The 23921-nt window shown below is 43.7% G+C and overlaps 1 protein-coding gene across 7 annotated transcripts in view; it reads right to left on the bottom strand.

The window, feature by feature from the left end:
* MRTFA (myocardin related transcription factor A) overlaps positions 1-23921 on the bottom strand; it is a 200644-nt gene that overhangs the window by 18422 nt on the left and 158301 nt on the right. For 6 of the 7 annotated variants that reach the window (XM_032644752.1, XM_032644747.1, XM_032644746.1 and 3 more), the window contains 2 exons: positions 22156-22221; positions 357-412 (listed from right to left, as the gene is read on the bottom strand). In XM_032644752.1, the coding sequence (XP_032500643.1) occupies positions 357-412; positions 22156-22162 (63 nt within the window). In that variant the 5' untranslated portion in view covers positions 22163-22221. Of the gene's footprint in view, positions 1-356; positions 413-22155; positions 22222-22703; positions 22785-23921 lie in introns of those variants that run through there. The other variant, XM_032644751.1, reaches the window with a different exon arrangement.

The following is a 23921-nucleotide window of genomic DNA, read 5'->3' as shown; positions in this document are numbered from 1 at the left end:
GGAGGGACCACCACTCAGCAAGCTTTTCCGTGGCTGGTGGTCATGTCCTAACAGCTATAAAAGGCTAAGTGGAATTAAAGATGGGAAAATACTAGTGGTCTCCAGACCAAAAGAAGGGAGGTGACCATTACATACCCTTGAACATACTAAAGGAAGAAACTCATTGTGATCATGGCCCATATCATCACACAGGGAGACGCTCGGGTGGGGATGAAGCAGAAAAGCCAGAGCTTTCTATTTAGAACCATAAGGCCAGGGCTGACCCTGGAGGCAATGCTAGACTGGAAGGAAGATGACAGCAGCACAACAGGCTCTGAAAATGCTCTTAGGAATCCTTGGGAAGCAAGGTGCCTTACCCTGGCCCGCTCCAAGCTCCTTCTCTGCTCATGAAATGCAGCTGGACTTTTCAAAGCTGTTGGGAGAAGAATGATATAAGAATTACTTTATAGTGAAGCATCATGTCTACTGCTACAATTTACAGTGGAGAAGGTATCTTAAATTCAAGTTAATTTTAGCAGTACTATTAATATCAGCTGAAGTGAAGAAGAAAACGGCACCTGAGTAAGCACGTATCTTTATGGTTCAGCTACCCCATCAAAACAATTCTGGTTACTTTGTTCCTAATGGGAACAGTCACTGCCTAAGCTTGGGCTCTGTAAGGTGCACCCAGGGAACATAACTTTAATGTAATCCTTATGGAGCAGTCAACTCTCCAAGAATGCCCACTGGGCCTCCCTTTACCCTCGGGGAGACCGGGACACAGAGCAGAGCTGCAAGTTGGGTCCACCCACTTTCCTTCTCCAACCTCATCAGGAATCGCAAAGTGACCGAACTGTTTGAATGAGGCAGTTAAACCAAAAAGACATTGCATCTACTTGGGTGCCATTTCCTTCTTCGGTTCAGCTGGTATTAATAGTGCTGCTAAAATTAACTTGAATTTCATCTTGAAGGACTAAAAGAACTTCACCATGATTGTATGGTTAACCTTGGTGCACACAACCAGCAGCTGACCAGAGGCTCACTGTATCCCCCGTCACGGACCCGGCTCTTTTCTGGGGCTACCACCACATGGCCACAGCTCACAACTCAGCAAAGCACACCGAGGGTGGGGAGACCAAAGCAGGACCCTCTACAAATGCAGCGCTGTGAAGAGAGTCTGTGTCAAAAACTCAGCAGATAACGAGTTGGGACACCCTGAGGATGAGAGGGGAAAAGGCCTGACTCACTTCAAGTTGGGAACAACAGCAGTAAGAGGAAAATTCATAAGACCGTGGTTAGTTTCACTTCTGCTGCCCTAGAATTTCAGAGCAGCTGTGAAACTGTGTGTGCAGATAACTTTTGCTGGGCTGCTGGCTGTGGTAGGAGTGCAGGGGTAAGGAGACGCTAAAAGTAGCCAGAGCACAGATATGACCCTATCCTGCCTGGGCCTTTGCGCTTCCTCCCCCCATCCCACCCCCAGGGGCTGGGCCTCAGGAGCAGCAGTCCCCGAAGAAAGCTCCAAATGTCACTGCAGTACTTCTTTTTTTCTCTAAGTTTTTTTTTTTTTCCTAATATTAAAGTAAAAAAGAAACCCATTTTAAAAGATCAGTTGGAAGTACCCTATCTTCTAACGGCAGGGGGAGCGCTAGATTTAACAAATAATCTCTAAGGAAAACCAGCACAGGCTCCCTCTCCAAGCTACCAGAGCATTCCAAAGCATGACCCAGGCCATCCCAGCTCTAATCTGAAGGTCTTGGCATCTCAGTGGGTAAGCAGACAGCCCCTGCACCTGCTTCTACTGAGTAAGGCTGGTTCAACTCCAAAATCAGCCTCCAAAAGTCCTGATATGCAGAGTGTGATGGACCAGCAGGGAATGAACACACAACCTTGCTCTAGGAGCGCTTATCACATGGACGAGACGAGAAGCACTAAGAATCAAAGCAAAACTCAGTGTCCGCACCGCCCCCAGCTGCCTTGCTGCCTTAGTTTCCTCCACAGCTCATCACCGCCTGACGCCCTGGATGGTCATACCGCATCTCTCCGTATTCACTGCCAGCCTCCTACCACTACAATAAGCTCCTCTGTGCACGGCAGGGGGTTTGTCTACTTCTTTCTGACAGTACCCCCGCCACGGAGAGCACATAAGTCATTCAATGAATTAATGAATATTCTATAAGGAACGGATACAAAGTGTACACTGGTGACAGGAAAACTAGAGGATTCTGTGAGCTCTAAACTTTCATTTGTACAGCCAGAATTAGGCTCTCATCTTGGTTCAAAACTTCACAGAAGTCCCAGATATAAAAGCAAGACATGTGCATGCCTGTCCTGGGTTCTACCAGTTACCGCTGGTGTGACACGGGGAATGACTGCTTTCCAGGTCTCATTTTCTTCTTCTGTAGAGTCGAGTCCGCCCACCTCCTAGAACTCCTGTGACAACCGAAGGAGAGTGAAAGGGCTCTGCAGCCATGGCGCCTTCACCAACACATTTAGGGTGCTGCTGTCATCACGTGCAGTGATTTGGTTGAAACAGGGGTTAGATTCCCACACGGGCCAGCTAGTTCCTACACCACGGTCACAGATAATCTGGCTAAACACCAGTCAGCGTGCAACGACCTACACTGGCTATCCTAAGGGGTAAGGCAGATCCAGCTTCTGGGAAAACAACTCACAAAGCACAGAATTTCTTGATGGAAGGGGAGTGCAACATTTTCATGTACAACGAGGATGTTGCACCATGAGTGGGGATAAGTGACAGGTGAACTGGCTGTACTGTACGTGACTTCCTGCTTTCCACTGGGTTAAGGAAATTTTTGCATAATAGCGAGGATGCCTACCTTCTGTGGTGGGCATGGTTCTAAATACTTTAAAATGTTACCTAATTGAATACTCCTATTGACTCCACGTGATGTGTAATATTCCACTGTACAGATGAGGACAGGCTCAGAAAGGGCAGGAAAGGCAGCAAGTGGCAGAATAGGATCATAACCTAATTCTCTCTCACCCTTAAGTCAGAGTTCTTTCCCTCCTCTGGGTTGGCTCCTTAACTTCTTCAAAAAGTGGAGAAGAATGACCCCATTGGATGGGAGGCAAGGAGGCCTCAATGACCTGCAATGCTTAGATGTAGGGCTGAGGGCAGGCCATGTGGAAAGGCCAGCTCGACCACAGTACTGAGCACAAACATGTGTAAGGAAGACTCAGAAGAGGGGTGCAAAGTGACTGCAGGTACACAAAGCCACGGTTTCAAACCTGGGGCTCACCATGGAGCTTAAGGTGCAGCCTTCAGCACTGATACTAGGAGACGAGCCTGGAGGTGGATGAGAAGACCAGAGCAGTTCACTAGCTGCTCAGAGCTTGGGCAAAAGAACCAGAAATGAAGCCCAAGAAAAGAATTCAAAACAATAATTACTGATTCCAAAAGACTGTTTCATTTTATAACAACAACATTATAATCTCATTGAATCCTCTTAACAACCATGAGGTAGGCACCACTATTCCAATTCTATATGTGAGGAAACTAACACTGCAGTAACCTGTGAGGTCACTCACCGAGTGGCAGACCCCAACCCAGGTCCAGCTCTGTCTCTCTTTCTCCCTTTGTGACAAGTGTGTAGGCTTCTATCAGCCCTTGAAGAGCCCACTCACTTTGTGCTGCTCTCTCCCCACGTCTAATTCTGCTCTGTGACAGCAAGTTCAGCGATTTCAAGAGCCACTTCCAACATGTGAAAGGAAGAGGGAGAAATGACCAGTCTGGTACGGGCTTCTGTCAGGACTCCTGGAAGGCGCTTCCCAGGCCCATCTGGGGAAGCCTGGAGCTGGGGCAGCCAGTGCTTTTGGTAGGTAGGGGTTTGGGGTGGAAAGGGCACTCCTATACATGTCTGGCCAGCTCTGTTAAAAGCTGCAGCCGTGGAGGGTAACCTAGTGAAGAGATTAGGGGTGATAAAGGTAAGCCCTGGGCTTTCTTGATGTAGAAGCAGGTGGCAATGTATAGTCAAAATCACAAGCTTCCACGCTAAGGGAATGAGACACAAGGAAGTACAGCAACGCAGAAAATAATTTAAAAGTTTAGGCCTCTACTAGCTGTGGAAAATCCCCAAAGGCTCGAAGCTAACCATAAACATGTGTCTGAGTAGGAGGGCGGCATTCACCTTGGACGCTCACGCCCTCTCTCGCTGCCTTAATGCTTTGCCAGAGGAGCCAGGGCACTGCTCACTCGGAAATTTTATTTTCCCAGAAACTCCTAGAAGGCAGTCTCTGAAAGAGAAGCCCTGCCAAACCAATGCAAACCCAAGAACTGTGCATGTTGTTTATGAGAATATACATTTTTGGTGTCAGAGGGCACCAAAACTTGATCCTCTACTCCCACCCTCCGGGAGCTGGTTTCCTGGAACACTTGCGCAGCTTTGCGTGAACACAGGGGGGTGTGCAAACAGGTGCTCAAAGGAAAAATAACCAAGCCCCCCCCCCCCCCACGGAAATCAAATGAACACAAGTGGCTAAGCGGTGTGGTGCTCTTAGTCACAGTTTCGGTGCTAGATGTGGGCCCCGCCCCTGGCTGCCTCTAACCCCCGATTTAATACTCTGTTCCCTCTCTCCAGCGCCCATCTTCTTTCTCCCCTTACACATTTGCTGCCTTAATTAAGTGAGGTCATTTGTGAACTAAAAAGAGAAAAACTGTTTCAATTTCCTTTTTCAAAACACACTGCCATCCACTTCCAGGGGGAGTTCGGTGCTGTGCTGGGTGTGATCTGATCAGATGGAGCGCTGTGATCTGATCTAGCACCGAAGCGCGAACATAAGGAGCCTTAAAGACCAACCTAGCGGGGCTTCCCTGGTGGCACAGTGGTTAAGAATCCGCCTGCCAATGCAGGGGACACGGGTTTGAATCCTGGTCCGGGAAGATCCCACATGCCGCGGAGTGGCTGGGCCCGTGAGCCACAGTTACTGAGCCTGCATTCTAGAGCCCGTGCTCCACAACAAGAGAAGCCCGCGCACCACAATGAAGAGCAGTCCCCGCTCGTCACAACTAGAGAAAGCCTGCGCGCAGCAACAAAGACCCAAGGCAGCCAATAAATAAATAAAAAGAGAGTAACTTAAAAAAAAAAAAACCAACCTAGCACATGTATGTAGCGCTTTCCCATCACCAGCCCCAAATTTAGTTCAACATGTAGGCAAGTGAAAGCCTCCTAGGAGCCACAAAGCAGTTCTGGAAATGCATCTCAGCAAGAAGGATAGCAACAAACCACAGATATTCATTTTCTCATCATTATCATTAAGGAATATTTATTAGGTGCCTGGGTCTGAATGTCACTTTATTAGGTGCTGACATAGTAAAAATGATCGTTCCCATACTATGCTAGAATTAAGCTCACGGCCAATTCTGTATTCAGAGGAACTCAAAGGCTATAAACACAGGACAGCTAACAGAGATCAACAGACTGCCATGGGCTAAGGAGCCCTTCGTCCAGGCAAGCCTGCTGGATTTCTCTGTTCACTGTAGAAGCAGCAGGCATACGCACAGTGCATCTGTGGGGGCTGTGTCTGTGTGTGGTAACAAACATACTTAACAACTCAGGTGGGAAATCAGAACTATGTCCATTCATCCATCTATCTAATAAATAATTCTTAAGCAACTGCTGTGCTAGTTACTGAGGACAAGCATGTACAGGATGGAGTCCCAGCCCTCAAAGGCAGCTCAGGGTCCGGTCAGGGAAAAAGACAAATAATTACAACACAAGATGGAAGCATAGTTGTAGGGGTAATTTAAAGTGCTACGTAAGACAGAAGAGGCAAAATTCTGCCTGAGGAAAGAGTGTGTGAACTGTCTGGGTAGATTTTACAGAGAAAACCCAAATGAATGGAATAGAAACACCACAGGCAGACAAGTTCTAGGGACTACAAGTGGTCTGATGTGGTGGGACCAGGGTGTTCACGTGGGGATCATGAAGCTTGGGGGGGCGGGGGCAGGGCCTGCATCTGGGGAGCCGGGGAAAACATGTTCTCTGTTCTTCCCACTAAGTACAAATAAACACTCTGGACCTTACATAAATAGGTTCTGAAAGGTGGAGGGAAGGTGGCAGACTGACTAGGGACCTTGGAACCCAAAGAATGACACAGTGGCGAGTCCCCCGAGTTTCCTTTTTGCCTTACATCCCAGACTTGGAGCTGAAGAAGCTGGCAACCTGGAAATGACAATGGAAGCGGACAAAAAAGCCCCAACAAAACCTACTCTTGCTAGCCATAGGACCAGGAAAAGGGCAGCCTAGCAAGAGAAAAAACTTAAGACAGTAATCATTCTACTCCAGACAGACAGCACGGTGAAAGCCCCACCCTCAACAGGAAAGGCCAAGTGGGAGGCTAGACTTTCACCCTTACAAGGCTGTAATGAAGCACCCCAACACCCCTGCCAGGTGGTGTCAAAGAAGGCCAAGTAGGAGGCTGCCCCCAGCCCAAGGAATAAGTGGAGACCAAGTGGGGAGCCTGGACTTACACCCCTCTAGCAGTAAGGAGATTCCCCCCCTCCCCCCGCTGAGGTGGTGTCACGGGGAGGACTGGTGAGGTGTCAGGACTTTCACCATTACAAGGTCACCTCCACCCACAAAAAAGTTTAACATCATGTCATCCAAGCCCTGGAAGGAGAGGAAAAAGATGGGTTGGAAAAGTACTTAAAACTTCCCAAATTTGGCAAGAGACATAAGTCTTCAGAGACTGAAGAAGCTGAACAAACCCCAAACAAGTTAAACCCAAAGCAGTTCACCCCAGGATACATCAGAATTAAACTTTTGAAAACTAAAAACACAGAAAAACACTTGAAAGCAGCCAGAGGAGAAACAATTTGAACGACAGCAGATTTCTCATCAGAAACCATGGAGGCCAGAGTTACCACACTAACCAGGCGAGTGACAGGATCAGAACCACATGGAGGGGTGGGGAGTTATTTCTAACTTGATGTTTTATGTTAAAAAATGGAATGAAGACGTGGCACATATACACAATGGAATATTACTCAGCCATAGAAATAAACGAAACTGAGCTATTTGTAGTGAGGTGGATGGACCTAGAGTCCGTCATACAGAGTGAAGTAAGTCAGAAAGAGAAAAAAATACCATATGCTAACACATATGTATGGAATCTAAAAAAAAAAAATGGTTCTGAAGAACCTAGGGGCGGGACAGGAATAGAGACGCAGGCCTACTAGAGAATGGACTTGAGGACATGGGGGGGGGGAAGCATAAGCTAGGACGAAGTGAGAGAGTGGCATGGACATATATACACTACCGAATGTAAAACAGCTAGTGGGAAGCAGCTGCATAGCACAGGGAGATCAGCTCGGTGCTTTGTGACCACCTAGAGGGGTGGGATAGGGAGGGTGGGAGGGAGGGAGACATAAGAGGGAAGAGATATAGGGATATATGTATATGTATAACTGATTCACTTTGTTATAAAACAGAAACTAACACACCATTGTAAAACAATTATACTCCAATAAAGATGTTAAAAAAAAATTAAATGAGCAGAAACATACCTGGTAATTGGTATATATTCATTTCACCACTCATGTCTGCACTCACATGCTCCCCCCTCTTCCCTGCACCCCCTTTTAACTTTGAATTTTTTTTTGAAACCTACAAAAACACTGAAAGAGCAAGTAATAAATGACCCTATAACTCTGACCTAGATTCACCAGTTATCTTTTAGCCATATTTGTTTTCCCTCTCTCCTGTGAGCACATGCACATACACACAATTTTGTTTATTTAATCACTTGGAAGTGAGTTGCAGACACAGTTGTCCCTTGGTATCTGCAGGTGACTGGCTCCTGGATGCCCCACGGACACCAAAATCCATGTACCAAAATCTTGTATAAGGATGTTCAAGTTCCTTATACAAAATGGCGTAGCATTTGCATATAACCTATGCACATTCTCCCATATACTTTAAATCGTCTCTAGATTATTTATAATCCCTAATACAATGTGATTGCTATGTAAATAATTTCCAGTGCGTGGCAAATGCAAGTTTTGCTTTTGGGAACTTTCTGGAATTTTTTTTTCCAAATATTTTCCATCTGCGGTTGGTTGAACCCACATATTTAGAACCTGTGGATACGAAACCTGCAGATACAGAGGGATGACTATCAATCACATTTCATCCCTAAATTCTTCAATATGCATTTCCTAAGAAGAAAGACATTCTCTTATCTAACTAAAATATCTTTATCACACCTCAGAAAATTAATATTAATCCAATAATATAATCGAATTTACAGTCCATGTTGGAATTTCCTCAATTGCCCGTCAAATGTCTTATAGCGGTTTGGATTTTCCCCCTTAATCCAAGATGTAATCAAGAATCATGCACTACATTTCATAGTTGTCTCCTCGGTCACATTTTGAAACAGTACTCCTGCCTTTTGCACTTTTCCTGACACTGACTTAAGTATACAAACCGGCTTGTCTTGTGGAAAGAATGTCCTATATTCTGAATTTGGCTGTTTCCTTGTGATTAGATTTAGGTTAAACATTTTTGGCAGGAAGACTACATAGCTGATACGTACTTCTTAACATCAGGAGGCACACACCGTACCATGCTGCCCAACCACTGACAGTGCTGAAAGCATGAAAGGTGACACCAGATCTCTCCATCCTAAAGGTAGCATTTCCCCTTTTGTAATTAATACATAATCTGTGGGGTAACATTTTGAGGCCTTGTGAAAATCCTGTTCCCTAAGCACTGCTTACCTAATGGTTTTAGCATGATACCTGCCTGAAATCAAGTATTACATTGGGAATTGCAAAAGAGTAAGAATTGCATTTTTACAAGATCACTCTAGTAGAGATCAAGAGGCCATTCTGAAGAATAAAATGCAGTGACCAGGTAAATGGTTGTGCCATTAACACTCCCAGAGAGGGGATACAGAAGGAGCAGGCCTGGGACAGGGTGGGACAGATGGTGTTTAGTTTGGGACATGCTGAATATGAGCTAATTGTGTGACATCCTATCAAGAGATGTGCAAGTGGTATGTGTGTGTACTTGCATGTGTGTATATATGTACATATGCTTATATGTGTATGTGTGTGCATACGGCATCATCTAGGGATAATGTAATATATGTTATGTTGAGACAGAAGAAAATACTTCCCAGGATGAATCTTAAGAGACTCTCAGAATTTAAGCATAGGTGACGGACAGAGCCCAGCAAAAGAACCTGAGAAGGCTCACGGGGGTGGGAGAAGGCTATAAACATAGAGATAAAGAAAAAGGGTGTAGGTAGAAAGAGAGAGATGTTAATAGTGGGCAGGTCAGATAAAATATGGCTTGCAAAGTTTCCAGAGGATTACTCATACTTAGGACACAGCCAGAGGTCTCGGAGCTATGCCGGTGAGTTGGTGGAGATGGGGACCAATCACAAGAGGCAGAGGAGTAAGAGTGAGGGTGGGGTCCAGAGGTGTGTGTCCCCTAAGGGGTTAAGACCGCTAACTGTTGGTTACTCACTCCCAACAAGTATTAATTGAGAGCCAACATGTCCGTTGGTGCTGGGATATCCTTGTTCTTCCCTAGTGAAGAATGATGCATCAGACAAATAAACACCTAACACAGTAGGAGGTGGTACATGCTCTGAAGCAATATAAAGCAGGGTATGGGCGATAGAGGGTGATAGGGCAGGATTTTATATGCAGTGGTCAGGGAAAGACTTTCTAATGTGATGTTTGAGCCAAGATCTGGAGGAAAGGAATGAGCCCTGCAGGCAAGGAGAAGAGCAAGTCCAAAGGCCCTGGGTGGGAACCTGCCTGAGAGACAGAGGGACCTCAAGCAGGCCAGGCTTGCAGAGCAGAGTGAGCAGAGAGAAGAGTGGGAAGAGATGCTGTAAGAGGGGGAGCCGCAGAGGGCCCTGCAGGACTTTGGACTTTACCTGTTCTCAAGTAGAAATAGAAGGAATGAAACAGGGAGAAGAAATAAAGCAGGATTGTGCCTGTCAACCGTGCTGTTGACAAAAAGGCTCCTGAGGGTAACGTAAATAAAAGATCTGCTGCAAATGGTTTCCTTGTTTTTCCCCTGCTGTTTGCACAGCATGCTGGGAATTACCTAACTTGAGCTTCTTAGTACCTGCTATTTCCTACACTTTATAAAGGAGAACTGACTTGCCTGGGATCACATCCTAATTAACGGCAGAACAAAGGCCTCTGGTTCTTCTGATTCTAAAATTCAGATCTTCTAATTTATGTATACTTCAGCATAAGCCAGGTAGGAGGAGGAGTGGGTGTGGGTCAGAGAAAAGATACTTCTCTGATCAAGCATCTTTAAAAAAAAAAAAATTGTTACAAAAAAATAACAAACAGTGATTTTAATCTGATCTTTTACATTTTGCTTTCTTCTCATTGCTATTCCTCTGGAAAGAAATGCTGCCTTGTCATTTGCTCCAATATTGGCAATGGGACAGAAGGGAGGACTTCAGATATAACCTCAGTAAATGTCAAGGGGCACACATTTTCTCATCCCTTTTCCCATCAATCCTCTCTCAAAGGGGTCAACATAGCAGAAGAGGGAGTCACCGTATAATCAAACTCCTTCCAAAGTTAACTGAGTCTTTTGCCACATCCCGTGGCCCTAGCACAGAAGTTTGTCACACAGCTCCAGGCAGTTCATTAACTCCACCAAACTGACCACAGACATGGTACAAGGCCATATGAGAGGCAGGCAAGGCAGGCTTTTCCCAGCATTGGAGGCAAGGGGTCATAAGCTGTCTGTACTCAATCATTTTATATGCAGCAGCCTCAACTGTCTTAGAAATTCATAAACTCTTGAATCACGTGGATAGGACTATCCTGTACTTCAGAACTCCTGGCGAGAAGACAGTAACAATATTCTACGCCGTGACTAAAAATGAAAAGGGGAATGGTGCCAGCAGCCCTTGGTCCAGTGTTTCTCCGAGTGTGGTTCCAGAACCACACTTGCATTAGAAAGTCTCTGGAGGGCAAGAATCTCTACGTAATGCAGAGATTCCAGAGCTTCAAGAATTTCAATCTTTAGTCAGCTCTTCAAGGAGGCTGGTGCCAATAAAATTTGAAAACTATTGTTTCCCTAGTCCAAAAGTCAGGGGAAAGGTGACACTGCAGATGAGAATGTAAGAATTTTTATTCACTCATTCTCCACCACCAGGGGCTAAGTGACTAAAAAGTACACCTAGTAAGGACTTGATAATTTTTCGGAACAGCTAACTCAAAATTGCAACTCTGATGGCTGTGTAGGTGTCCACAAATTGGCAGAGTTTAATCTCCTGAGCTCCTTTCAGGACCACTGCTTCGAGGTGCAAAGTATGTATTTCTGAGAGTCAGAGGATCAGGGCTTTTTGCCATCTTCCTCACACCCTGGCAAGGGCCTCATTCAGCTGGGATGGATTCCACACCCTGCTGTTTGTATTCGGGCCTGGCAACACACTCACTGGAAGGCAGCTACAGAAATGTAGTCCTTGGTCTTAGCACACAGCAGGTTAGGAGCACAGAGGCTGGCTGTGTCACTGATGTGTAAGGGTTTACAACAGCATTAGGGGAATGATTTTTCTTGGGATTCCACATCCAGGCAGAGGAGGGGCCCTTAACCTGGGGCACACTATACCAGCTTTAGAGTATCTATGAATCCCTGGAAACTGTGTGCTGAATTTTGGGTACTTGCTTGGGCAACTGTCTAGTGAGAGGATGTGTAAGATTTTCCAAGGAGCATCAATGGCACACACACACACAAAATCAAGAACCTCTGATTTAACTAAGCGTTATTAGGACAGAAGTGAAAAGATGCCCATGGCCTTCAAGCCAGCAGACAAGAGCAGCAACTTGGAAGCAATTTTAATAGAGGGTTTAAAAATGATGGAGCTACTCTCACATACAACCCCTCCCCACTAACTTCCACCTTTCCCCACCAACTGTAGTTCCCGATCTAACACTGTTTTCAATTTTAATATTTACAAAGTTGAAATTTTGAAAGTACATCAAGCTATCATCATGAATTCCTCTGTCAATAAGAATCATTAGACTGTGACTTTCAGGAATTAGCACGGGGTTCAGAGCCAGAAGACCTGGAGTGGATCTACCTCTGTCTTTTAGTGGTGCTGTAACCTTGGGCAAGTCACATGACCCCTCTGAGCCTCAGTATTCTCATCGGCAAAATAGCAATTATATAATTTGCCGTGATGACTCCTAGCATCAAAGTGAAAGTGCTCTGCCATCTGCTAGAAGCTCTGGTTAATAAGCGTTTGGCACTGTTACTGTTTTAACTTTTTCTTCTGTGCCATCCTCCTTCTGAAGAGAACAGCGTGGGTGTGGAGTCAAATGCTGAGAGCTAACTGGGGTTGACTTCCATTTTTTGTCTTTCTGTTTTTATCCGTCATACCAAAATACCTGCAAAAATAACCTGCAATTGTTGACCATTAACCAAAGAGTTATGTCAACAGTCCAGGGACTGGCCATGACAATGAAAACCAGAACTAAGTTCACGTGAATCAAAGAAAGAGCTTGGGTGATGGGGTATGGGGAAGGGATCATGCACTCTGGGGCAAGCACGGGTCCAAACTGACAGGCAGAAGACGTGCTTCATCCATATCCTGTTTTGGCACTTGGGCTATCACCCCCACCCAAACCATCAGGGAAGCCAACTACCAGGAATGAATGTTAAAAATGGAGACTCAAGGATGCTAATCTTTTCCTTTGCAGAAGTGCAAGCTGCTCCAGAATCTTCAACCTTGACCCACGGATGGTGAAAGAGACTCAAGACTGGGACAAAAAAGTCATAGCACAATCCTGCATGGCATGAATATCAACAGGTACAGTGAATTCCAAAAGGCTAAAATATCAGGGGTCAAATATTTTGAATTTGGCCTTTCAAGTTTCTCTTTGACATGTATGCCAGCCATGTTTGTATCTGCCTTTCACACCATAGCCCAGCCTAATACTCCAGATCAGTCAATTATCATTCCAATATACACTCCTTGCTGAAGCATACACATATACCCCTTTTTGAAGCCCCATAATCAATACACCTAAGTCATCTGTTTAGATACAAGCTCCAAATCACCTTTGCCCTTCTGCAAACAACATCCCACTAGGCTGAAGGATTTTAAATCACTGCCATCATCAGATATCTATCAGGGCTCCCCTTGAGTACATAATTCTTTAGGATTTTTATCGTTTAAGTAAAATTAGTGCATAGTTTCAACAAGTGACTTTATTAACTCCTTTACTTCACTTATTATCTTGCAAAGATGTTAGCCTTGGATATCTCAGACATGTTGAGAACTAATTATTAAATGAAAGTGAATACCTATTACACTTTTTAGATATTAAATTGTATCAAGAACCTGTATCAAGAAGATTACTTTTGATGGTCTGTTCAAGAGAGCTCCCTGTTGGATTCTTCTTTGGATTCAGCAATGAATACGCTCAGAACATACAACTCATTCTAGGGTCTATCTTAGGATTAGTTAGCAACTGGACAAGGAAGAGGTTCTATGCTAGTCACTGACCACTGACATAGGAATATACACTTCTGATGACCTACATCAGCAGGAAGAGAGACGAGGATGCTGACATATATCAGAAAGGCAACATAAAATACCAAGGAGTGACGTGCCCAGCTGGTCTTCTCCTGAGACGAAAGAGAAGATTCCTGAGGCCATATGCCTAACCAGTTTTCTCTCAGCTTCGAATCTAGGGATCGGGTTAGCTCTAATCCTGGAACACATGTTTTACCACGGTGTTTTTTTTTTTTTTAAAGATTTTTATTTATTTATTTTGGTTGCACCAGATCTTAGTTATGGCACACGGGATCTTTTAGTTGCGGCATGCAGACTTCTTAGTTGCAGCATGCGAACTCTTGGTTGCAGCATGCATGCAGGATCTAGTTCCTCAACCAGGGATTGAACCCGGGCCTCCTGCACTGGGAGCATGGAGTCTTACCCACTGGATCACCAGGGAAGTCCCTACCATGGTGTTTATCAAATGCCATTTAAACTTGGGATTCAACTACAGTTAAATGGTAACATTCCTGTGCTGAGGATACACCATCTCAGATAGGCGGAGTTCTCTTTCTCTGCTTCTTTAAAAAAAAAAAAGTTATGCTGTACATCTGAAACTAATATAATGTATGTCAATTACATCTCAATTAAAAAGAAAAGGGAAAAAAACGACCTCTTTCATCCAGAGAAATCTATGTATCTGAAAAAGCCAAGTGGACCACACTAACAGCTGTGAGACTGAGCATCTGAGAGAAGCACGAGCCTGAGGGCCCCGGGTGGACTGGAGAGGTGGGAAAACGGCAGGCTTTGGGGAGGCCTTTTCTTTTTTTCTCTTTTATAAATTTATTTATTTTTTTGCTTTATTTGTGGCTATGTTGGGTCTTCGCTGCTGCACGCGGGCTTTCTCTAGTTGCGGCAAGCAGGCGCTACTCTTCATGGCAGTGTGCAGGCTTCTCATTGGGGTGGGTTCTTTTGTTGCGGAGCACGGGCTCTAGGCACGGGCTTCAGTAGTTGTGGCTCGTGGGCTCTAGAGCACAGGCTCAGTAGTTGTGGTGCACAGGCTTAGTTGCTCCGCGGCATGTGGGATCTTCCCAAACCAGGGCTCGAACCCGTGTCCCCTGCATTGGCAGGCGGATTCTTACCCACTGCGCCACCAGCGAAGTCCCGAGGGAGGCCTCTTCTGAGCTGCTGCCAGAAAGGGGAGCTGGTCAGATCCTGTCCAAACTTCTTTGGCTCACAGGAACAGCTGTTCAGAGACTACCACACAGAGCTTCTAGCAACTCCCAAGTGGACTGGAGCACGTGGGAAACGGCCAAGGCCCAGGTGAGGATCTGCTCTCACCCTAGCCCCACCCAAACTCATAATCTACACAGAATCCTTTGAGACAGAATGTCTCGGACCGTGGATGGACCTAGAGATACTCATACAGAGTGAAGTAAGTCAGAAAGAGAAAAACAAATATCGTATATTAACGCATCTATGTGGAATCTAGAAAAATGGTACAGATGAACTGGTTTGCAAGGCAGAAATAGAGACACAAATGTACAGAACAAATGTATGGACACCAAGGGGGGAAAGCGGGGCTGGGGGGGGGGATGGGGGGATGAATTGGGAGATTGAGATTCACATATATACACTAATATGTATAAAATAGAGAACTAGTAAGAATCTGCTGTATAAAAAAATAAATTAAAATTTAAAAAAAGAACGTCTCAGACATTGTAACACTTCACTTAAAAGCAAAACAAATGACATTTCCTTGAAGCCTACAATTTTGTCATCTTCAATCTTTGTAAGATTTACAAAAAGGGGGATGGGTGGCAATTCAGCCTCAAACTAGACCCTCTTCTGCTCTGGAATCACCAGTGTCCCTGCGGGTAAACATTTCTGTCTCTTGGCAAGCTGCCCCCCAAAAAAAAAAAAAAAAAAATTATTTCCAACCCAGCCACTCACTTGTTTTGTTTTAAGAGAGGTTAAAAACAAAAATACATTACCATGGAGAGGGCAAGCTAATAAAATAGTAGTCCTGTTAATATACAACCAAAAGGGGAACAATTTTAACAGAGTACCATGTTGACTAGTGGTTCTTTGAGTCAGTAATTTTCAGCAACTGTTTTTTAATCCAAGGGTAGGGAGGAAAGTGAAATTAAGAAGGATTTTATTTACTGAAAGAGAGTTCCTGATCTTTAAAAAAAAAAAAAAGTTATGAAGAACCTAGGGGCAGGACAGGAATAATGACGCAGATGTAGAGAATGAACTTGAGGGGACATGGGGAGGGGGAAGGGTAAGCTGGGACAAAGTGAGAGAGTGGCATGGACTAATATATACTACCAAACGTAAAACTGATAGCTAGTGGGAAGCAGCCGCGTAGCACAGGGAGATCGGCTCGGTGCTTTGTGACCACCTAGAGGGGTGGGAGAGGGAGGGTGGGAGGGAGACGCAAGAGGGAGGAGATATGGGGATATATGTATAGCTGATTCACTTTGTTATAAAGCAGAAACTAACACACCACTGTAAAGCAATTATACTCCAATAAAGATGCTTAAAAAAAAAAAAAAAAGTTCCTGTTCCCAAACAGTGGTTTTCACAGAACTTAATGAGATATATATATATATATATATATATATATATATAAAGCTGCTTTCAGATTCACAAGATAGTAGATCCAAGCTAATGTTCTCACTCTTAACTGCAAATAATACTACCTGTATTTCAGAAGCATGAACAATACATCATCTCATTCATCTCCAAATTAACTGTGGGGTAGATAAGAATTTTATTTTTTTAAAATTTATTCTATTGAAGCATAGTTGGTTTACAATGTTGTGTTATTTTCTGGGGTACAGCAAAGTGATTCAGTTATACATACATAGAATAGTTTGCACCTGCTAACTCCCAATCCATCCCTCCCCCACCTCCCTCCCCCTTACAACCACGGTCTATTCTCTCTGTGAGTCTTCTTCTGTTTCACAGATAAGTTCATTTGTGTCATATTTTAGATTCCACATATAAGCAATATCATATGATATTTGCCTTTCTCCTTCTGACTTACTTCACTTAGTATGATAATCTCTAGGCCCATCCATGTTGCTGCAAATGGCATTATTTCATTCTTTTTTTATGGCTGAGTGGTATTCCATTGTCTGTATGTATATGTGTGTGTACACACACATACACCCCACACATCCATTTAGGTTGTTTCCATGTTAGATAAGAATTTTATAAAAGTAGAATTTGAGTTCAGAAAAGTTAAGTGAGTTACCTAAAATCACCTTGTTCCTAAGTGGCCGAATAAAGCCTAAAACCCTATTGTCTAATATAACAGCCACCACCCACGTATGACTACTTAAATTTAAATTAATTAAAATTAAATTAAATTAAAAATTCAGCTCTTCACTCACGCCAGCCACATTTAAGCACTCAATAGCACATGTGGCTAGTGGCTAGTGTTATAGAATATTTCTAACATCACTGAAAGTGCTATTGGACAGGGCTGGTATAAAGGCTTGTTCTTTTGAATTCATGGTAACTTGGGGGAAAAGATGCCACGGCACCTCAGTATTTAATAAAGATGGACTGAGAGTGACAAAGTTAAATCATAGCCTCTTTCTCATTACAAGAAATTCTGAGGTCTGAGGAGGTTGGTTTACCTTCTCAGGGGTTAAGAACACCAAAAGTCACTTTTAAAAGAGCTTCACCAAAATAGATTTTTATCCATATGTACTCAGGAAAGAGAATCTTGAAACTCAGTTTGTACACTTGATCAAGAATAATACAAGAAATAATTCCCAAGTTACAAATAGCAAAAATATTATTATTAAGAATTTTAGCTACAGAGGAAAAGAGATCGTAATAATTAATCCTGACACTTCCAGCCATTAAATAACCTTCTGTCAGAGTTTAGAAGAAATTTCTTGTTGGTGCAGAGACTGCTACAGTCAGATGAGCAGGAGATTTTGGGCTAACGTGGGGGCCAGTAAAATGACAGCTTAGATTAGCTACCAGTGCTGCAACTGGGCCGCACTGTCTCTGTGTAGCATTTGGCTAATGCCGACGGCTGAAGCATGACAAAGGGATCAAACCGTAGAATTGAAGGGCTGGGGAATCAAGATGTGGTGAAGTTTATTAAAAATAGAGCTGCGGGAACTCCATTACACGAGGCCATTTTTTTCCAGTTTCAGGGTGAGAACACAGGGCCTACTAGAAGATATATAAATCAGTCAAAACTAGCTGGCCAACTGGCTCACTTTCTCACCCAGCAACATGTCTGAGGGCCTCTCAGGGGCTAGGCAGTTTGACAGGGCCCTGGATTGACAGTGGCTGCCCTCTCTGAGTTGTGCTGTCCTCACACCCTTCGGATTTTCCCAACCACTGAGAAGTAAGTGTCACCAATGGCAGAGGCTGAGTGCACAGAAACACCATTTAAAATGAAAAAAACAAGCTCACCCAAGAAACGGAGGAAGATCCTTAATCTACTGGACAAACATGATTTCCTCATGTTTGCCAAGGTACCAAGGTTTTCCTACTACATGCACATGGGGCAATAATGGCCTGGTAAGGGGTAACTGGAGCATTAGAAATACGCTACTCTCTGCTTTTTCTCAAGGATTCACAATGGAATAACAAAAGGTGGAGAGGGAACAGACAAATGAGATTCTTCTCTCATATCTAGAAAGATTATAGGAGACTTTTTTCTCATTTGTTTGGGTCAGGAGAATTTCCAGCTTTTCCTTTAAAAGGTTATTCCTCTGCAGCAGCTCTCATTGCCAGAATGTTTTTCTTAATTTTCACCTTAACCTTATGGCTTGTACACTTTAAATGTCAAAGAGAAAGGCTGTGGGGAAAGCTCTGTTTGAGAACAAAGTGTACCACACATGACCCACCTCTTCTTTGAATCTTCATCCTAGATACAGCAGCATTCCTTAATCTTTGTACTTAAACACCAGCTTCCTATCTGTGCCATCTCTCCTCTCCCTCAAGATATGCAGAGCTTCAGACATCATTAAAGAAAGCTAAGGGCCTGGAATATGTAATCCTTTGCTATCTGGCACTCTGCATTTGGTAGGGTTTAAGTAGTGTTAAATTCGAGACAAATGTTTACATGATGAGAAAGAAGGATTCTGGGAAATGATTCTATTTAAAAACACATCAGAAACCAACTTTTATACCCCATAGTTTAGATGCCATGAACAGAGCATATCAAGTAGCAGAAAGAGGTGTATGCGAATTGAGGGGTTCTTTAATCCCCTGAATTCTATGGGAAGGCCGTAGCCCAACTTTGAACAATATGCAAAAACATGAATGACTCTGACAGCAAGGCAGCTACTGAAAACATCATGTCCTACAGATATGATGTCAGAACTGGAAGCCAGCCACACATGGGAGCTGCATGTGAGGGTTCTCTGAAACGAGGTGGGTGGGTTCTTCCTAGAGCTACAGAAAGACTGGGATGAGAAGAATTTGATAAAAGATATTATCAGAAATGATGAGGCAGAATATAGCCATGACTACACTGCTCCTTTCCTCTGGTTTGAAGGTCCTAATTACTTCCTAAGTTGTACAACAAACTTAAACATAAAGGCACTTTCCAGAAACTCCTCAGGCCAGCAAGATGGAAATGAAAATGGGCACTTCAAACCAGAGGTTATCTTTTCAGGTCTCCAAATCTCCAATAATCAACAAATGGCTGATCAATTATGATTTGCCCCCAGCACTACTCATATTGTTTTTGAAAGACATGAGTGAAGGGTGAGATGTGGAATTGCTGGGGATGTCAGGGAGGCAGAGAATGTTGGAGACTATAATGGGAGTTAGGGTAGTGGTGAGGGGCTGTGGTGAGGAAGTGGTGTTACTCAGAGGGTGAGGGGCTGGGGAAAAAAAGAGCCTCATCTTTGGGAACTCAGGGCCCTATCTGCACATGAGCAGGCATGCTGATGAGCAGGGAACTTCACACCTGAAACTCTTCCCAGGCCTCAACACTCTCTCTCATAATCTAAGAGTTTGCTTCTTACTTTCTTCACTAGAAAAGCTGGAAACCAAACTGTGCCCATAGTTGAAGGTGGCTTGTTGTATGAGGGAAGATGCAATATTCTCATAGAAGCAGGGCATTTCTATTCCTATAAGAAGGGCAATTATTCTCACTTCACAGATACAGAGAACCACCCAAAGCACACAATTAGATATTCAGAATATTTTGGAACCTGGGCTCCTGACAGAACAGGAGTGTTGTTTCTAATTCCATGCCCAGAATTCCAACAAGTTTGCAATAGAGTGGTATCTGTGTCTGTCTTTCATCCTCTCCCTCTCTCTCTTTCACACACACACACACACACACGCGCGTGCGCACACACACACGGATGCGCGCACACACACACTCCACTTTACAACTGGCTGTCTTCATTCATTCGTTCATTCAATGCCAGGTACTGGGGACAGAAATATAAATAAGATACTTTCTCAAGGAGCTCACAGTCTAATTGGAGAGACAAACATATAAGCAGATAACTGCAATACTCAAGCATCATTTGTCTTAACAACACAGAATACTGTAAGAAATGCTAAGAAGGAGACTGTATACAATAAATCTTATTAAACGGTTATCTCCAGTAGCCCCTAGTATCAAATGGAAGGCAGCAAGAAGAATGCAAGGCACTCATCCTCCGCGTGGCTTTTGGATCCTGAACATACTACAGATCCTGAGAAGTAGCACTATGCTCTCAGAACCAGTACTGTAATTAGAGTCAGCACCCCCAGGTCAATGCTGAATTGCTCTTTATCTTGTGGATGGGCAAATCTTACTACCCAGATAAACTGTTAAATGTCTTGAGGGCAAGTCCTGTGCCTTACATTTCTTTAATCTCTAGAGCACCTAGGACTACCCCAGGCAAAAAGTAGACACTAAACGCACGATGTCTTGGTGAAAGGCACGTGATGCTGGGTAACTTGTTCCTCTACAAGGTTTGTATATAGACTGGCGGATCTGGAGCGTTTTGTAAAGCACAACACCGCCCTACCTGATCACATTAACTGATCCACACTTTAAAGATGGGGAGTCCTTCACTGGAAGGCCAGAGAAGAAGATGACATGTGGGTAAATTGTTTGGTAGTTAATAGCAATTTTAAAGAAGATATAAATTTGAGACTTAAGTTTCCTGGCTGACACTTAGGACAGAAAGAGACCTCAGACTCCTTATACTTGCTAGGAAGTTCCAGCTCTTAGACATGGACCTGGTTTTACCACGATGTAAATCAAATCCCATCTTCACTTGCTTAAAAGCCTTCAATGGCTTTCCATTGCAGTTAAAGCAGAACCTACCTCCTTCTCGTGGTTGACAAGGCTCTCATTCTGGCTCCGCACACCTTGCCAATCTTAACGGGCCTCCTCACTTACCAGGCCCAGCCACAATGGCTTCCTTGATGTTTGCAAACATGCCAGGCTCTTAACTGCACTAGGCCCTTACACTTGCTCTTCCTTCTTCCTGGGCCCTCTTCCTGCTTCTGAATGACTGTCTCCATCATATCCTTCAGATCTCAGCTCAAATATTTCCTCCTCAAGAAGGTCTTTCTTGACCAACTTTTCCAAAGTGATTCCATCCCATTCCTATTATTTACTAATATACCAACCAGTTAATTTACTTCATAGCATTTACCATGTTTTGAAATAATTGTGTTTGTCTCCCTGTTTATTATATTATCAGTCTTCTAAGTACAAAACTCCTGAGAGCAGGGGTTGAACTTATCTTCCTGTATCAACAGGCACACACTAGGTACTCAAATATTTTGAATGAATGAGTGAATGAGAATTAGGAAAGTACAGTAGCAGTAGGTTAGCAGGCCTTGAGTTAAGGTGAAAAACATCAGTTCTCCCACTATGAAGCTAGAAGTTGTTGTATGATATATAAATTTTTACTTCATTAGGGTGTGTCCAAGTAGCAGTTAACACATAAAGATAAAAGAAATGAGAGGGAGAGCATAACTCTCTGCTGATGACTTAAAAAGAAATGTCAAAAAAAGCAAAATTTTGCTGGCTTCAGCTTCCACTCATTTTATAAGGCTATTGGTAGTAAAAGCAAATTTTCTTACTTCTAACAGATTCCAAGGTTGGCTTTATTTCTCCCAAGTGATGCAGTTCTGCACCAAGCCCAGCCCTGCGATACCCCCATCAATGACTCCATTCAGGCACACTCATCCCCACGCCAGCCTTAGGGTATATCTGAGGCTCTCACTCTAAATAAAACTGGGGTTGACTCAGAATACTAGATGGAAAAGGGCTGTCTCTTCCCAAGCACCCGAACACTAAAGCAAAACACATGTGAGAAGTGTTCTTCCTCACAGTACCCCAGCTCAAGATCTGTTCCTCCTATAAAGGGAAGTATAATAGGGCGTAGAAACCCTTTAAAACGTGCAGTTCAGAAGCTAAGGATGATTCAATGGTACCGTTAAACCTAACGTTTTTTGTTTCACTGAACTTGATCAATTAGGACTGTTCTCTTAACTATCACTGATTGAGAGGCCCTGAACTTAGAAAAGTATGACAAAGAAAGCAGTGAAAAATGAACCCCATAGGCCTTGTTTTCTGTTAGATGCTCCCCGTGGCATACTGCGTACACACACCGCATCCTAAAAGCAACTCTATAAAGTGCTGAGAGGGGGAGAGAGAGTGGTACTTACGCGGCATGATCCCTTGGCTCACCAGTTCCTCCCGCGTCCGGCGCTGCTGGAGCTTCAACTGCAGCACTGCATGGCAGCAAAGAGAGAGGGGAGATCAAGGCTCAGTTGGGCATTCCACCACAAAAGACACATTTTCAAATGCAAAGAAAGCCTCGAAACAGAAGGGTGTAGCGTGAAAGAAGGATCCCCTTTAATTGTGACTGTAATTGCAGAAGTGGCCTGATACAGCACGGTTTCCGTATTCTGCTGTGGGCGGCGAGAGGAAGTTGCAAAGGGTCTTGCTGGGTGATAACAATCCACAAAGTACCAAAGTCTTGCCTCTTGTTCAAAACCTTCTACAACACTGTGTCCTCCTCCAAGACGAAAAAAACACAAATTCTTAACTCACAGAAAACATAATGAGGACCACCACACAGCAGAAAAAGCTTTCTAGATGTTCTACACCTTCTTTCTGGTAGCAAATGTTTACCACCATAAGTATAGCAAGTGATAGATCAGGAAGTATTGGTTATTTGTAAAATCTTTTCTTTTGTATCTAAAAATTATACCTATTTTCAGCAAGCAATGGATTTCCATGGACCAGAAAATATTTTGCCATTAAGATAACTCTTCTCTGCCTCTTCCTCTTCACTTAGAGCCTTGTTCTGTTGACATGAAACAACAAAGCTAGGTGATTCAAAGCACATCCGGACTAAGGGAGGGTGATGGGTGTTTCTACTATTTCTACTCTGGCAACACGACTTGATATAACAAGTTAATAGGAATTTTTTTTTTAAGTAAAAAGCCAATTATCTCTATCTCAAATGCCAGTGAAACCTAAAGGGTATTACCACTGCACACCATACAGAATGACAAAGGCATAGCCTCCATTCAGAGACTAAGTGAGAAAATGTCCAGAAAAGGAGGGTTAAGAGGATCTCATGGGTCAAGGGAAGTTCCCTTATATGATGTCTTCAATTATAAGGTCCCTGCAAGTCACATCTGAGGGGGAGCTGTATCTGTTAGGAACCATATTACCCTAATGTCTGCCTTTTCCATCCATAAAGCAGTTTTTAAGAAGATCTCCAAAAACTGCAGAACCGTAACTAGTCTCTCCTGACTATATCTCAAATTCAGCAGGTCCAAAACCTATCTGTCCCCCCCAAAACCTAATCTACTTCCCATCCTTTTTCCCTTTAATGGTATCACTACCCTCTTCCCCAGCACTAATACTAAAACTTTTGAGCCAACTTCAACTCTGCCACCTCCTTACGCTCCTATTGCATCAAGTTTACGTTTCCTCGTGTTGCAGTGACAGCACTGTGTCTCGCCCACTCTCAGTCACCCCGATCAAGACTGTCCAATCACTCTTCTTCCAGGTACCATGAACTTTCCCAACTCCTTATTCACTTCACCTGGAAATGTCCAACTCTTCACCTGACCTTCCCAACTCACTCCTCTCCAGCACTGAGAATTACTCCAGGCCTCCTGTGAGCTACCTTTTATCTGTAATAAAAAGTAGAGTGATATTTTGCCCTGTGTAATACTTACCCTCTGAATAAATCTTCTCTCTCCTACCAGTTTATAAACTCCTGGGGGGGGGGCAGGGAATATATCTTACTAATCTATGAACCACCCCCCAAGAGGACTTAATACACAGTAAGCATTTAACAATTGTTTCTTAAACTGAACTGGATCTCTAAATGATGACACATACAGCCTGAGAAATCTAATCAGGAGGGTATTATTATTATTTGCAAATTAACATTGTTAAAAATAAAGACAGC

This window comes from Phocoena sinus, chromosome 10 (genome assembly GCF_008692025.1).
Source record: "Phocoena sinus isolate mPhoSin1 chromosome 10, mPhoSin1.pri, whole genome shotgun sequence".
NCBI classification, from domain to species: Eukaryota; Metazoa; Chordata; class Mammalia; order Artiodactyla; family Phocoenidae; genus Phocoena; species Phocoena sinus.
The sequence above is the reverse complement of the archived record's forward strand: the minus strand, read 5'-3'. Positions and strand labels throughout refer to the sequence as shown.